Genomic DNA, 16556 nt, shown 5'->3' on the forward strand with positions numbered 1-16556 from the left:
CCAGATATGTATTTTCCAAAAGTATTCAGATCTCTCCAACTATACGTGTGCCATTTCAAGCGCTATGTGAAGTCTGTATATGCACAAAATATGCCACTGGCTTATAATGAATCTGGAATGCATGAATCGCAATTGCAAATATTTATCTGTCTCTTACTTACTACACTCGGTGGAGAAAAAATTCATCTTCCGACTCCGGCTCTCAACTTTCTAAAAACACCAAATTTTGACAATCAAACTTTTTTGGCTCCAGAGAAAATGTCGATGAAGACTTGATAACGACTGATAGAAGTTAGAAAATATAACACATCACATTGACTGTCGTAGTCCTGGATATTTTGGTCTACTGAAAGACTGGAGAAAACACTCGATTTCAACATTCGGCAATTTGAAAGATCAAAGACGCAGATTGTGATCAAATATATGGCCACCTTCACACGTCTACTCTTATTATTACTCCCCGCCCTTTAACCTCTACTTCGGTATCTGACGTTATCTGTCCCTCATTACAGTGAATAAAAATAATATTCAAAACTTTTAGCCGAGTGGTCTGTGAGTTATTTTGTCAAATTCATGAACTTGACGGTAAACACCGATTGCAATACTGTCCACACTTAGCGAAGATCATAACAATTCACCCACCTGGCTCACCATGTACACATATTTCTAACTATTCCATATTGACGTTATGCTTCTTTAGTTTGTCAAGGCCTCTGCTTCACATGTATTGTTTCTTAGCATAGTTCACAACTGGCTCAATAGAATGCAGTGAAGTGAACCGTGAATAACAAGCGCAAGCTTATAACACAGAGATGACGAATGAATCGTAAAATTACCCTAATGGCGTCATATTCCGTAATAACAATACGGATCAGCTATCTCAAATGTCAGTCGAGCATGATCATCTATGGAACTAAATTCTCGACCATAGCTTTTGTATTTATATGTATAGCCTACTGTATATATGTATGATTAGGAAGTAATTTCAAAATGAATATGGTCGGCAAATTCGGGATGTTACTGTCGCTGTCTATTTCTATGACTTGATTCGCGGACAATTTTTCGATTTTCAGTATCCGTGCTCCAAAAATTTCAATGCTATTTTAAACCTGTAGCGATTTCGTCATGTGGTTTTTAAAAAGGTACAAATATAATACTATTATGGCGTATATAGGGAGTCATTTATATTTAACTTAGGCTATAATATTTCCTGTGCTATTTCATAACCATTTATTTCAAGGCGTTACATAGTCACCGAGTGTCAAAGCGGGGCCATGGGTTCACTCGTCACTTTGGGTTCACTCATCAAGCACAACATCATCGTCCTCAAAAACTGCATATTTTATTATTTTCATCAAATTTTATGAGATGTGCAAGTAATCAACGGATACATGTTTTGAATCAGTTAAATTAGAAAACCGTTTTTCAACTACGGGCTATTGTTGGAATATTTCTTTCCAACAAATAAGGCAAAATCCACGCATTTCCTGGTATTGGTTCAATCTTGTGTGACATGCGACGGTTGATGCATAGTAGCCTACTTAACGTTAAGAATACGTTTTTCGTGGCTCGTGGCTTGGTTTGGGCACATGCGAGACAATTGTGATTTGGTGCTGACTCCTGCTGAATGGTGACGTATCTGATGACCCCCACTGCTTTCTCTACCATTAAATTTCATTTAGACTACCTCTAAAGATTGAAAGCTTTTTCCGTACTTGGACCAAATACCCAACGGAGAATTCGTGGTTTGTCCTATTGGTTATCCTATTAATTTTGAACTCCATCGGTAACTCTAAAATCCTAATTATCTTATAACACCTTTGGTGTTTCAATAGCTGGTGATAACCGGTATAAGCTTAGTATAGTCTTGGTGGTGTGGCAAATCGTGCTTGGCATTCGGAATACGCCCACCCCTGCACCCCCTATTGCCCTGCGTGGGTTCGCAGGTCCGAATCCCGTGGCGGATAATTGTGTGCGAGAGGATTTGTTGACCGCCGCAGTGTGATTCGCGTAAGTGCTGGTCGTTTATGGCTTCCTATACCGCCAAGTCCATGCATCTGAAACAAATACATGGCTAACCAATCCCATACCCGACCTGGACTGGTGATCGGACGAGAGGCCGTGGTTCTACATGTGATTAAGCCGTTCTATCGGCTTTTTATCCCACGAGATAAATAGGTAAATCATATCCTTATTTACACTTCTCGATCAGCATGCTTAGAAATGATTGAAGGTTTTTTTACAAAGCTTGAACTGCCATTTATTTACTAAATTGTTTTGTGCATCCCACTTTGCTGTAAGAGCGCTCTCAACACGTACATTTCGTGTTTGGCTAAGTCTTTCGCACAACTGCTCCACTGAAAGGTACTTTGACTTATAACAACCCGTTTTCGAGAAAGCGAGAACAAGCTTTCCATCGAAGGACATACCGTAGTCGGGAACTGCTGAATTACTGAGGCAGGGCTTTATTTATATTTTATTTTTATATTAATGTAATATTCTCTGGCATGGGCGGGTAGTCGGATAGTGTGAACGTGAAAGTAGTGTAGACGGTTATTTGTCTTTATACAGCGAGTTGGGAAATTCACAGTTTTAAGCTAGGATAAAAAAAAAGTCCGAACACTTCCGCCATTCTGTCATTCATTCAACCATTTGTTCTCCCTTACCTGTCAGCATTCTGACAGACTGAATGCCTTATGTCTGACGCCTGGTTTTCATACCGTACGGTACTTTGTCTGTATGTACGGTACCCTACCGGTATCTTACTGTCAGACTGTGCCTTGATTCTTTCTGTTTTTGGCTTTAATTGTACCCAGGTTTTGGTAAAATGTTGCTAAAATTCAGAGGTACGGTACTGTAACATACGGTAGGTGCGGTATAATATAACCAGAGAAAATGACTAACTGAAGGACTTAGTCTAATAGGTACCGGTACCAGGTACAGAATACTGGAATATGGTGTGCTGTTTAAATTCGACGGTCATATACAAATAGCCTATACTTGAGCCCTTTTATCATATTCAGGCTTTTCTGTCCTTGGTTACGGTACCAGGTTACGGGATAAATGAGAAATTCTTCATTCTATTCTGTACAAAATGACAAATTTTTATAATATACAGATATAATATTCAAAATTATATCCCGTAATCAAAAACTAACGATATTAACGAATCTCAAATAACCAATTTTGAATGTATTCAGTATTTGATATATGGGCTTCATAGGGCAAAGTTCTCCAATGTTTCAACATTTGGTTCAATAAAACAAACACTCTATTTATCTCTGAAACGAGGGCATCTGGTTCTGCAGCAGAAATGTTTTTTCTTTTGTAAATTGGATTATTTTTTTAAGAGGAATCCAATCCAATGGTGAAGTATATTGCACAGTCTGTCAGTGCCGATTTGTTCTGATATGGAGGCTCAGACTATCTCGTGGAGCAGGGTTTTATACTCACCGTTATACTTGATATATTTCAATGTTGGGCTATTCTTTGAATCGAAGGACCCATGTTGTATTGCAATCCAGTATACAGAAGAATAACTTCCCCTATCCGCCCATATCGGTACCTTTAGCTGTATAGTTACATGGTATCTTGTTGTCCCCTTGCACCTTTTGGGTTTTGTTTGGGGAACATTATATTATAGATCAGTAGATATATACCTATATAAAATAGCCTCGAGAACGACTTTTTTCTAATCATATGAATATGCACATAAGCTAGAAGATTTGTTGTACTTTGAGTTGAATCTTGATTATTTAGCCAGCTTATTTTCAATCACATACAGGCATATTGTAGTGTGGTAGTGTATTACTTTACACTTAAATTTTTGCGCTTTTATAGTTTAATTGTGGTAACTAATATCAAGAAAGAATATCTTCATCTACCTTCTGTTTACAACTGTTGTTCAAGACTGGCTTCAAATTTAAGATTCGCAGGATGTGATGTCTCACTTACTCATTTGAATTATGTTTTGTGACAGATTTTGAATAAATTGATGTGGACGGCTATATGCAGAATAGCTGGCCTTGGTTTAGTGGAAATAATAACTTATATCCAAAACTCTATTGGTTTTCTTTCTAAATATTGTGCAAAATAATATAATAAGTGGTAGAATGCTATAAATATTGAAATAGGTGTTGTGTAATTTTCCTTTCTTCAAATTTAGGTATGCACAATTTGTTTGCAAAAAACTTTTTCTATGTCGATGCGTTTTACAACACATATTACTGTATTACAAGGTGTAAAATGCCATTCATTTTAACTACAGGAGTGGTGACTCCTCTACGGCCCATGGGCCGGGGCCACGGCCCATCTAGTTGGGCCACATGGGCCGTGGCCCATAGCTTGATGGGCCGCGGCCCCATCAGGAAAAATTCAATTATCTTAACAAAATTTTCAATTTTTACCAAACTGTCAATATTCGAACCAAAAAATTATACTCCTGTAGTATGTGTAACAGGTTAGAGTTAGGACAAAAAAAAATCAGATTTTTTACATTATAGTTCTATTATGAGTTCGGGGACTGTCTGTGTTAGCCAAGTGAATAGTTTCTTTACACAACTTGATGGGCCGCGGCCCATAGCCTGATGGGCCGAGGCCCAATTCGATGGGCCGTGGCCCCGTCCCATGGGCCGCAGAGGAGTCACCACTCCCACTCCATTTTAATCACATTATTGGAATAACTCAGTATCATATTAGCGCTTGTCATGAAAAATTCAAATCTTTTTGTCAGGTAACCTAGCTGATAAGCATACATGTATCTAAACAACTGGCATACATAAACTAATTCTGACATTGGCAGAGATCATGCCATCAAAAAAGAAGCGGGGAGGAGGGGGTGGGTTGTTCTGTGGCTGTTTTGGAGTAAGAGATGAGCCACCAGAAATACAACTTGAAATAGGAAATGCAGATATAAGATCAACCGTGGATCCTACTTTGCCAATGCCTCCTGTTTCTGAGCTCAATGCCAAGTTCACAGAGCTTGTGGTAAGAAAAATCGCTTTCTTAAATGATCTTTTGTTTTATTCTTACTTTTATGAGTCTGGTAATTTGGTACATCTTAGATCCTAGTAAAAAAAATTAAAAATTTGGTATCTTGGCTTGTGATTTCTCAATATTGACAAGATATGTGTTCAACTTATTTTTTTGCCCTCTGTCATAATAATTTCCATATATTCTAGGCATTGTCTGAAACAAAATGAATCAAACTATTACTTCAGTAATTAAATGGCTTTATTATAGTAACTCGCCAAAAGAGTTTATTAATAATCTTTGTGTAAGGGGGAATGTGCAGCTGTTGGGGAATAAAAAAGAGAATTGCATAGGCCCAACAGGCTTTGCTCAAAATTAATTAGAAGAAGGCCTGACTACTGTTTACTTGATGGTTTTATCAAGATGGATTTCTATTTTTTTTGATAATTGCTTTAAAGTCATCTTGGTATTTCGCTTAATAAACAGTGTGTAATTAGCATTCTTTGCGGTCAATAAGTCACTCACTTACATGTGGATTCCATTAAATATTCATCAAATGACCTACTTTGCTTGATCTTTCTACTAAGTTAATTTCATACAATATGTGTTGTAATTGATTAAATTACTATGATTCGCTTATTGCTTAACAATACTAATGAAGGCTTTTATATGATTTTTAGAATCATTCAGACATACATTACTTTGTACAATGCCAAATTAAATAAGGTGTCTGGGATTATGCAATGTAAAATCATTATTAAATAAAGTAGTTGAATACTGAAACTGCTTTGTGCTTATTTATTGTGTATCTTTGAATTTTTTTAGTCTAAATTCTGAAGATCATGTATAGTGCTTGGTTCGGCTGTATCTTTTATTTTAAATTAGTCAAAATATAGTACACATATCTCCAGTGTTTCCCATCAGTATAAGTCTATAAGATATATTTTACTCCCAATAAAAATTTGGTATATTGAAACTGGAACATCTTATATGGAATACAGAATCATTTTCTTGTATATCTGTGCAGGATTGTAAATTCATTGAAGATGTTGAACAAGCATGTAAAATATATATGATAAGCAATGCTTATCACCATAAACCTTCTTTCGATTAGAAATGAATGGATATTAGAATTCTTCATACATATATGATCGAGTCAATCACAGTATCTATTTAACCCAAACAGAGAAACTTGAAAAAGCTCTTTTGAGATTATGACAAAAACATATGTTTTGGATTTTTGGACTGTAACCTTTTATTGAAACACTTTGGTGAATATTTCTTCAAATTACGGTTAGTAGCTTCAATAGCATTTTTTCCATCCATCAAATATAACAAACTGTCATCTGGTGAATTTCATATTAAACACAATACTGCTCCCTAATTGTTGCATTGTTGAGCACGAATGATTTTCAAAATGAATTGAATTGAATGGTCCACTAAGATTGGCATGAGTATCATTTTTTAAAATACTATATTTTTCATCATTAATGTCATCTGCAGTTGGTAGCTGTAGTAATTTATTACTGTATTTAAACCGGTTTATTCAAGTCTTATTTCTTACTTTTGTATACCATATTCTATTAGCTATCTGTGGTAGGCTATTCAATTTTAATCTGTTTTACAGGAAGAACTTGATCTTCCACCTCAACGTCGCCAGGCAATGTTCAATATGTCACCCGAGAAGAAATGGCAAATATACTGCAGTAAAAAGAGGGTAAGAGTTTTTACGTGTCAGTACGTGCTTTTCCAAAGGGAATTTCGATTTTGGTATAGGTGTGGCATGTGCGTTTTAAATTGAAGTGTCGTGCAGTCTTTATATTTCTAATCTGTAAAATAGGTCTAATGATTTGATTTGAATTCTTCTGATTCTTTTCAATTCTATATTTGATTTTGTTGTAACTGGGTGTGGCCCTTCATGACGCAGCAATGTTTTTTCTTGAATTTCAGTATTTTGAGTGGATTCACAATTCATTAGGTCAAATTTTTGTTTGTAGTCCATAACATCATACACAAAGTAAGTATAAAAAGGGGCAAATTTCACAGATCGAATAGCAAACTCCTATTTAATACTACCACCTTAAAATTATTTAGGCATTTCTAGTTCATTCTCCTTAGTCCTACTAATATTCTTATCAATATGCCATGCCTTTGATGGAACAGTTAAGCAGGATGTACTCATTAGTTTTAAATTAAATTCTTTATATTTATCAGGAGCAAGAAGATCCACAACTTGCAACAAGTTGGCCAGATTACTACATCGATCGTTTGAACTCCATGAGTTCGGTAAGGCAGATGATTTAAATATTACCGTAAACTTTATTAATCTTATTTTGAATCATTGTCAAATTTATTAACTTTTCCAAAGCAAGCACTTACTGGAATATTAGGTACAAAAACAATGGATTTCTAGCTTGAATAAAATTCAGATCTCAAGTAAAGGTTCTAAAAAGACAGATGATAAAGATTACACTTTTGATCTGGATAAATTTTGTGAATTTGGATAAATTCTATTTTGTCACAAAAAACTTCATATGATTTGGGTGAACAAGCCAGAACATTTTACAAATACATACTATCTACTCAGCATATTAAAATAGTGAGTAAGCATGTGCGCTGTACGTTATTGAATTTCTAGATTGCGTATATTTTTGCGTTTTTATTTTTCTAAGCTTACACAAAGCAAAGTTAATTCATACGAATGCATGTATTCTTGGCATAAGTCTGAGAACTAAACTATTTTGTCAATTTTCAAACATTTCGATCAATTTCACACCAAATTATAAAATGCCTGGAATTCTTTTTCACTCAATTATCTTTCAATAAATAATTACAGCAATGTATAATTGCAATTTTACGCCTATCGATTATTTTTATATTTGAAGCATTTCATCGAATTTGCTGAAAAAATTTGTTGTTAATACTGTGAGTCTGTGACAATTACTTGTTCAGAAAAATAGCCAGTATATTTTATGAGCAACTTATAGAATATAATTAGCTGTTATTTATGATAGTGTTGGTAGCCAATAATAATTGACATTTTTATGTTGTTCAAATGATTAGGAACTATAAATAATATTGTTATGAACCCAAGTAAAGGGTTATTAACAGAGTTAAGATATCTTGCTTGTTCTATAAGCTTCATGAATGTAAGTTAAATATATCAAACTTATTTAGAGAGGTATGCTTGCGTAAAATAAAAACGGACGAAACTCTGTGATATGGTACTAACGCCAGATTCATATGATTCTGAATTTTATTACATGGGCATATCTATCATAGATCATAATTTTGTTTAAAAAAGTGTCAAATTTTTGAGAAAGATGTAATTTTTTATCTAAACCCCTAAAAAACACCCTTTTCGAAAACTCTTAATGTCTTAAATAATACCTAGTAATTGTTAGATATAACTGGAGTTCTCATAATTCATAACCCTCACCTATACATATGGAATATTTGGTGTCACTGAAATATCATTCATGGTATAGTAATTAAAAGTCATTACGGTAATGGACATTCCCACATGACTAGATATACAGACCAATACATGCTTCGATAAGCTTAAAAACTATATATAACATTATTTATGAAACACATACTTTTATAAAATCGATATAACTATATAAATTTCCTAGGGATTTTTAACACATTAATTCAAAAATGTTTAAATATACTCTGCTTTCAAAAAAGTAGTTCTGTAAAGTTCACGACCGGAAGTTCGATTTGGTTTCTGTGCTATTTGTTATGTTCTATTTTTAGGCCTAAAAAAATTGCCACTGCTCTCATGTCATTACATCATTTTTTGATAGTACGTGTGAAAAAGGTGTTATGTGTCGTCGGAAGTGATTGATCTTCAAATAAGCGAGTTTAGGCATAGAAGGTTAAAATGATTTGCATTGTTTTCTGACATTTCCGCAAGTAAAGGTCATTTCATTTGGCAAGTTGGCAAAGTGCAAAAGCCGCACCCTGAAAAAATGGCTGTATGCAAACGCTATAACCGAATGCAAATATATTTTGTATCGGTCGTTTTCATCAAGTCATCAAGAAAGGATGTACGGTAATAAATTGGATAGATTATAATACTGAACCGTAAAGATTCGTGAACCCCAGTAGCTAACTGTATGTCAGTGGCCGCTTATCTAGGATTTTGTTCAGAGCACATGTGTAAAACACCTCCTAATAATATAATTTGCCCAGTCCAAAAGCTAATGCTGGATTAGGGACCTGCTAGTCATCTGTATTGAAAAATGTTTTGGAATAGAAAAATGTTTTTGCAATTAACAAAAATATATGAGCAATATACTTTTGTTGCACAAAAATTCTTTGGCTCTTCCAACTTTCTTATGCAAGGGAAAAACTGCAAGAAAAACGAAAAATTCTTTCCGCAAAAAAAGACTCCCAAATTTTTTTAATTAAAATGAATACTACCACTCAGTTTCCCAAAACATTATCATCAGTCATTGCTACTTTAATTCAACTATACCAATTTATCAATACCTTCCACAATTTATAAGGTTATAACATGTTGTTTGCCCCACAAGGAAATATTTCTATGGCCCATCACTGGTCGTCTAGTGGCATCACAGTTTAGAGATCATGGTTTTCATACCCCATGTTTATCACTTCACTTCACCCAGCGTGTAAAGAATTGAGAAGGTAATACTTCAGAGTGATTCCTGTCTTTTGAAAAAGTAGAAGATGCTTATGTAGTCATAGGATTGTACAGAGCCTCGCTTGAAGTAATGTCATGAAAATGCCCCATAAGAAATCTGTGGCTGTAAATATACCCACCAATCGCAGTTTTGGTTACTAATAATTTTTGCATTCTTTATTTAGGTACTGGTTCTTATGTACGATGATGAAGAAATTAATTCAAGACTCCAGCTTGTCGATAATTTAAAAACTGCATTGAGAACACTTCCTGTCAGGTTTGATTCTTACGTTGTTTACAATACTGATGGACTACTACTTGGCGGTTTATTTTGGGCACATTTTGTTTTGAGTGGCTTTACGACCATGGATGACATAATCTAAATATTTTGGTGTGTTATTTGTTGACTTAGGAGGTATTTGAGAGACTTAGCTATCAGTAGGGTTTGCCAATAAAATCACTCTTTAAATTCCCTCAATTTTTAGACACACAATTAAACATTCTACCTGATTGCTTTGTTGGGCAAAAAATCATGTTTTTCTATTAGATAGTGTACCAATAGAGGTGGAAGTGTCTTTTGTCCTCTCACATTTTCTGGGCCTATTCACCTGAGCCCTATACTTTTCTGCCCCAAATGTTGCTGTGGTTTCAAAAATAAGTACCTTACCAAGCGGATTATCTGCTGATTAATTCCGACAAGCCTCTGCTCTGTTCAACGAGCACTTGGGATACTTTGATTTCACTTTTCAGTTTAAAATGTTGTGTTTAAATCCCACCACCTCACCCAGAGGGTAATAAATAAGGTAGTCAATCCCAAACCTGACAGATTCCAGTCCATTATTAAGACCATGGTATTTTCTCACCTAGCAATTAAAGAAATAAATTGTTTGAACCTAATAATTTTTCAGATTGTTCCTATCGTATTTCTGAACTAATTCATGATACACAATTTATTTGCAATAGGTTTGTGTCTCGATTTATCGAACTCGATGGATTGACATGCCTTCTCAATTTTCTAAAAAATATGGTTCCAGAGGTCACAGAGAGCAGGATACACACTTCTGTAATTGGATGCATCAAGGCACTCATGAACAATTCGGTTCGTATATAATATTACCGTAGGTTTCAACAGAAATTCCTTTTTTTATTGTGAGAAATCCCCAGTATAAATATTTGTTTTCCCTTCATGTTTGACTATGTCAATATCCAAAATTTACTGTTCCAATTAGTTTTAATTTCAAATAATCTGAATGAATCCATTCGGAGTGTGTAATCATCATATATTGTACTCGATGAAATGTACTAAAAAGCAACATGAAAAAAAACATAAAATTGGCATGTTAATGTTTAAAGCACTTAATGTTCTAACAATGTACAATATGATTTCAGCAAGGAAGAGCTCATGTGTTGGCACATCCAGAAAGTATTAAAGTAATAGCCCAGAGTTTGGCCAGTGAAAATATTCGAACGAAGACCGCAGTGCTGGAAATACTAGGAGCAGTATGTCTCGTGCCAAATGGCCATAAGAAAGTTCTCGAAGCGATGTTACATTATCAAAATTTTTCCAATGAAAGATCTAGATTTCAGGTTAGTTTCATATTGCTGTATCAGAATACTCATATTCAAATATCCATCTCTACAATTTCTTTCAACTTAATTCATAGATTTGTATTTCCTGGAAAGCTAGCTCTCAATTTTTACTTGGGTGTATAAAAACCTTTGCTACGAGAGTTGCAAGTTACTAAACCATGCTAAACACTATGTATAGCTCCACTTAAGAGTGGATGCCAATAAATATCACTTGACGTGTAGATCTTAAGTAACTGTTGTCGATCAAGAAAACTAATCTATGTGAGCAAATTACAAAAAAAAGGAAGTTTTCGGAAATGGCAAAGTCTACCTCTCTGAATTAAAGAGTTGCTAATCTAGTAGATAGGTTGAATTTTTTTTATACGGATTGTCCATCATGCGACAAATCAATGACAAATCAATCAATTTTACTCTTACAGGATAGAAATTTCAATCCATTTCTTGTATTTCAAATATTGTTGACATATTCAAGTATACTCGTATATCAGCATATAGTGTATTATATTCATAAATTAATAAATTACTTCTAATTTCGTCTGCATATCGAATGTTCATCGGACTTATTCAATATGTAGCTTCATAATATATTTATGTCTAAGTCTTTGCAATGGAGCTATATAAGGTTTTGAGAAAATTGTATTCTTGTAGTAGTTCGGTTGTGACCAACTACCTAAAATCAAATTTAAAACAGGTACAGGTTTGAAACCTAGACCAATATCAAACATGGCCCATGGTCCAAAATGACAAAAAAAGGCCATTTCTGAAAACTGTGACATATGCTACTTTGGTTTTACTCTGGCGAAATTAAGTTCAACTTGACAGATTAAAAATGATCAATGATAATTTGGGTTAGTGTCATTATCATTCAAGCATTTGTGTATCATTTCTTATACAAATATACATCGAAGATATGTACCAATAAGCATTCTTTTTGAAATCTGGTAAACTGTGACTATTGGTTTTCCTCATGAAAAACTATTATTTTTGGTTGAATGATTCCTATAAAATATTTGTTTGTTTATTCAGGGAATTGTGAATGAACTCTCGAGAACGTATCGTGCGCCAGATGATAATGTGTTTGAAGTCGGCCTAAAAACTACAATCATGTCTTTTTTTAATGCACTTGTTAAATGTGGTGCAGGACAAGTAAGTAAAATCATTTACTCAATGTTTTATGATATAAACGGAATTTAGTGGGTATCAATGTCAATTTTTAATTAGTATTTGATTTGTCAAAGCTGACTTTTGCATTCCGAATATCCTCTCAAAGTACTGCGACTGTTACAAGATATGTGGTCATTATCGAAGATCAAGAAAAAGATATTTCATTTGATTGAATAGTGTAAATTCGTGAATGAAGAATATTTTTATTTGAAAAATTTTCATCTTCACAATCAGAATTTAACAAATGGTCAAAAATGCTTTATTATAAATTCCCAATAACTAGAAAATAGAAAATCATTTGAAACGAATCAAAACAAAATTCATCTAGATTTTTTTATTTTCCATATTTAAGCCCTTATTTTAGTTTAGTTATAGAAATACGTCTGTTGAACATGATACAATACAAAATACATATTCAATATTCCAAAATTCAGCATATTTCTTCAAATTCAAATGTATTCAAAATAGTAAATTTCATCTGGCCTCGTCACAATTATTATTTTTTTATTATTAGTCTCAGAGAATTTGGTGATATTAGTGACGAAATTATAAAAAAAATTGATTTTGTCCTGAAAATGTCTGCGTTATCAAAGATAGCACATAGTTTGTCTATATTTTACAAAAGCAAATCCTAGACAAAAACTGATGTTTGTTACATCCAATTTTCGAAATATATATATAGTGTACTTTTTTGTCTATATATCATTATTTATCATTTAATTTGAATGATACTCACTATTACTGTAATCAAGCATTATATATTTGTATCGATGTGTATAACGTGTTGTATCTTCTGTTTTTCTCAGGATAATCTTGAATTTCGTTTGCACCTTCGGTATGAACTTTTATGCCTGGGTATTCAACCAATCATGGACGGACTTCGAATGCATGAGAACGAAACTCTCAACAAACACATCAATTTCTTTGAAATGATCAGAAGAGAAGATGAAGCAGAAGTGGCAGCTAGGTTTAGAATGGTAAGTTAGATTTGATATGAGATTAAATGAAAATTTTTTGTTGACTAGAGATATTCATCCTGGTTAAGCCAGCAAGCTACTTTACGGTAAGAAATCGTTGGATATCAGGTCGCTCCAGAAGTGAGTACCAATATTGAGGTAACTAATTTTGTTTGCCTACTACTTTACATTAAGTTGTGTAGAGGGACTGAAACCTATATTCACTTGGCTAACACAGGCATTCCCGGAACTAGTAAAATAACTAAAATAAAAATAAACCTTAATACCTTATTAAATTATGGCCTAATTATCCGAACCCAGGCCCGCGGGCCACATGTGGCCCGCCGCTTCATTATCTGTGGCCTGCATCACATGCGGAGGGTAATCAAAAAAACGCATTTCGTGTTGTTTCGCCATAAAATTAATCAGAAAACTCTTTCGATGTATTGTCATCACTATTGTCACTGAATTAAATAGTGTTATGGATAGCTGGGGAAACTAGCGAATTTGAATGATGAGCTTGGCGATCTAAATTGTTATCTGGCTTTTTAACTTTTTGGTCTGGAATATATGCAAACAATATAGGCATCATAGAAAACTTAAAATCGAATGCAGATTCTATTAGCCTAGAATGGCTATGCCTGATAACTATATGTTTACACAATAAAGGTGTTTGTTTTGTATTGCACTGTTTACCTATTCTTGGCACTATTGTGGCCCGCGAAATAATTTTGTGGCCCGCGGAGCCGACAACCTTGGACCACCCTGTCCTAACCCTAACCTGGTACACACACTACAGTAGTACCCATATCAGGGGGTGCTTGAACATTGCCCTATTCAGAGTGATAATCATCGATATGTGTCTCGTATAAAAAGTGTTTTGCAGTCGAATCATCCAATGAATTATGAATATTGAATAACGAATATATTCTAAAGTGAGTTCAACAAAAAACATGTACACTTTGATTTACCTTAATGCAGAACAGTACCAATTTGATACCAATTTAAATATTCAATTTGTAATCAATCAATATGGCTTTGCAATCAGCATGTTGGGACTACCGTAACTATTTTAACATGATAGGTGCAAAAACTTCCTTTTACTCAGAGTTTACGTTTGGATTATAAATTTTGAACGAAAAGAATTTTGGTTTCTGTAAACAGTGTCTGCTTGTCCATAGGCTTTTTTGGGGCAAATGTGGTAATTACGGTTCATAGAACTTTACGAAGATCCAATACTCAAGTTTTTTTTCATTTCCTGTACATTAGTTCAAAAGTATGATAAAATGAGTTGTCCATGTCCATGCTAATAGGTAAGTTTTTTAAATGTAAAAATTTCATGCCTTGTCTAATGTCTTGCTATGAGTCAGTCGATTGCTAGACATCTTCCACGTTGTCCTTTCAAGTTTTCTCAAAAAACAATTACTAACATTAATTATATTTTGGTCTAAACTGACTTGAATGAAGAATCATCATTTGGAGGCTCGGCCATATTACCTACAATTACTGCAATAATATGTTTTATTGATAAGTTTTTATTATCCCTTAATCGAACATTATTAATCAATTGTCCGATTAGTCATTTGTATAATGAGTCTCAATAATGTCACTGGTGAGTGGTGATAATAATATATCATATTAGGGAAAAACATATATCATGTATTAAACATACTTGATTATACGAATATTCATTTGGATATCTTGGCCTATACCGTATTCATAGTAGAATGAAATTAAGAAATATTTTTTATTTGTCACGTTACGAGCATTCAAACTATTGTCTAGTTGTAAATTTTAAGAGCAAAATTTTGTGGGCATGATTGCGTAGTGTTGTACTTTGACCATTCTGGCACCAGGTTTTAATCTCATACCCAACCTTCAACCAGGGTTCAATAAAATGCGTATGCAATGTCAATTCAGAAAGATTCCAATTCTTCCAAGAAAACAGTAGCTCAGTGGCTGTACATGCATTGCCATAACAAACATAAAAAATGTTCCTAAAAACAATACCACATTGGCTAAATCATTTAAACAAAATGCAAAATGAAAGTAGGATGGGGAAGCACCTGTACCTCGTTTCTCTCTTTATTATTTGTTTGTATTGAAATCTAAATTTAATTTATTGTGTATATCTGAAAATATAAGTACACAAGAATAGATAAAGGTAGTTTTGTACCTCATAAAATTATTTACTATCTAAATTAATTGTAAATGAAGCTCTGTAAATATTCAAATATACCTTTCATTTCAAAAATTATGATGCTCTTGTAGTGTGTCTGACCAGGTTAGGGTTAGGCCATAATTTGATTCTGATTTTCCTTGTTTTAGTTCTATTACGAGTTTGGGGACTGTCTGTGTTAGCCAGGTGAATATACCCTCTGTCCATAGGCTTCAGTCCCTTTACACAACTTGATGTAAAATAGGTGAAAAAAATTAGTTACCTCAATATTGGTATACGTACTTCTGGAGCACCAAAATTATAAAAAAAAAATGAAAATCAGCCAATCATATAATACGCAACAATTTCCTGCATTCCCATAACAAACTCGTGGAAAATTGACTTATAACAAACATGTGTTTTTCGTTAAACATGGTCCAACGTGAAATATATTTTTAGCATAAATTCAAAATAGTAGATTACTTGGTTTTGGATAGCCCCAGATATACTATTTTGAATACATTCTGTAGTATTATTTTCAAATAAGTTTTATTTAATCTATGCTTGAAGGTAATCTAAAATAAAATATGTATATATAGAGGTTGATTTCTGTATTGCAATGCTTTGTAGTGTAAAAGTATATCTTTTCACAGACATCAATATGAATTTAATAGGCCTGTCTGGTCTCAACATCAAATGTTTTTTACAAGCTATCACATTTTCTAAATGAAATATTATAAAATAGTCATAAAACGAAGAATTATTATATTCCAAAGAATGTTACGTCGAACATGCTTTTATGCCCTTATTCGAATATTCTATTCATTTTTCACATTCCTGCCCCCAGGCTTGAAAATGTAAAGAGAAAAACACTAATCTCCTAATAAATAATGCTAAAAATATGTGATTTATGCAGAGTACGTAATTTTCATACAAATTTGAATATTCGAGCATAACTTTGACTGTATAATAAAAGATGCAGTAGAAGGTTATAGCACAAAATTTGAAAACTGACCTTTGTAAATTACCACTTGAAATTGTACCGTCCGTGTCCAACTGGGATGAA

General features: G+C 33.7%; 1 protein-coding gene across 4 annotated transcripts in view; it reads left to right on the forward strand.

Annotated features, from left to right (window-relative positions):
• The first annotated feature begins 4732 nt into the window (after positions 1 to 4732).
• The window catches only part of LOC120327300 (disheveled-associated activator of morphogenesis 2-like), a 28336-nt gene continuing 16512 nt past the window's right edge, over positions 4733 to 16556 (forward strand). For all 4 annotated transcript variants that reach the window (XM_039393754.2, XM_039393755.2, XM_039393756.2 and 1 more), the window contains exons 1-8: positions 4733 to 4986; positions 6599 to 6688; positions 7186 to 7257; positions 9808 to 9899; positions 10586 to 10721; positions 11012 to 11209; positions 12239 to 12358; positions 13183 to 13353. In XM_039393754.2, the coding sequence (XP_039249688.1) occupies positions 4807 to 4986; positions 6599 to 6688; positions 7186 to 7257; positions 9808 to 9899; positions 10586 to 10721; positions 11012 to 11209; positions 12239 to 12358; positions 13183 to 13353 (1059 nt within the window). In that variant the 5' untranslated portion in view covers positions 4733 to 4806. The remainder of the gene's footprint in view (positions 4987 to 6598; positions 6689 to 7185; positions 7258 to 9807; positions 9900 to 10585; positions 10722 to 11011; positions 11210 to 12238; positions 12359 to 13182; positions 13354 to 16556) is intronic.

This window comes from Styela clava, chromosome 4, assembly GCF_964204865.1.
Source record: "Styela clava chromosome 4, kaStyClav1.hap1.2, whole genome shotgun sequence".
In the NCBI taxonomy this organism is placed as follows: domain Eukaryota; kingdom Metazoa; phylum Chordata; class Ascidiacea; order Stolidobranchia; family Styelidae; genus Styela; species Styela clava.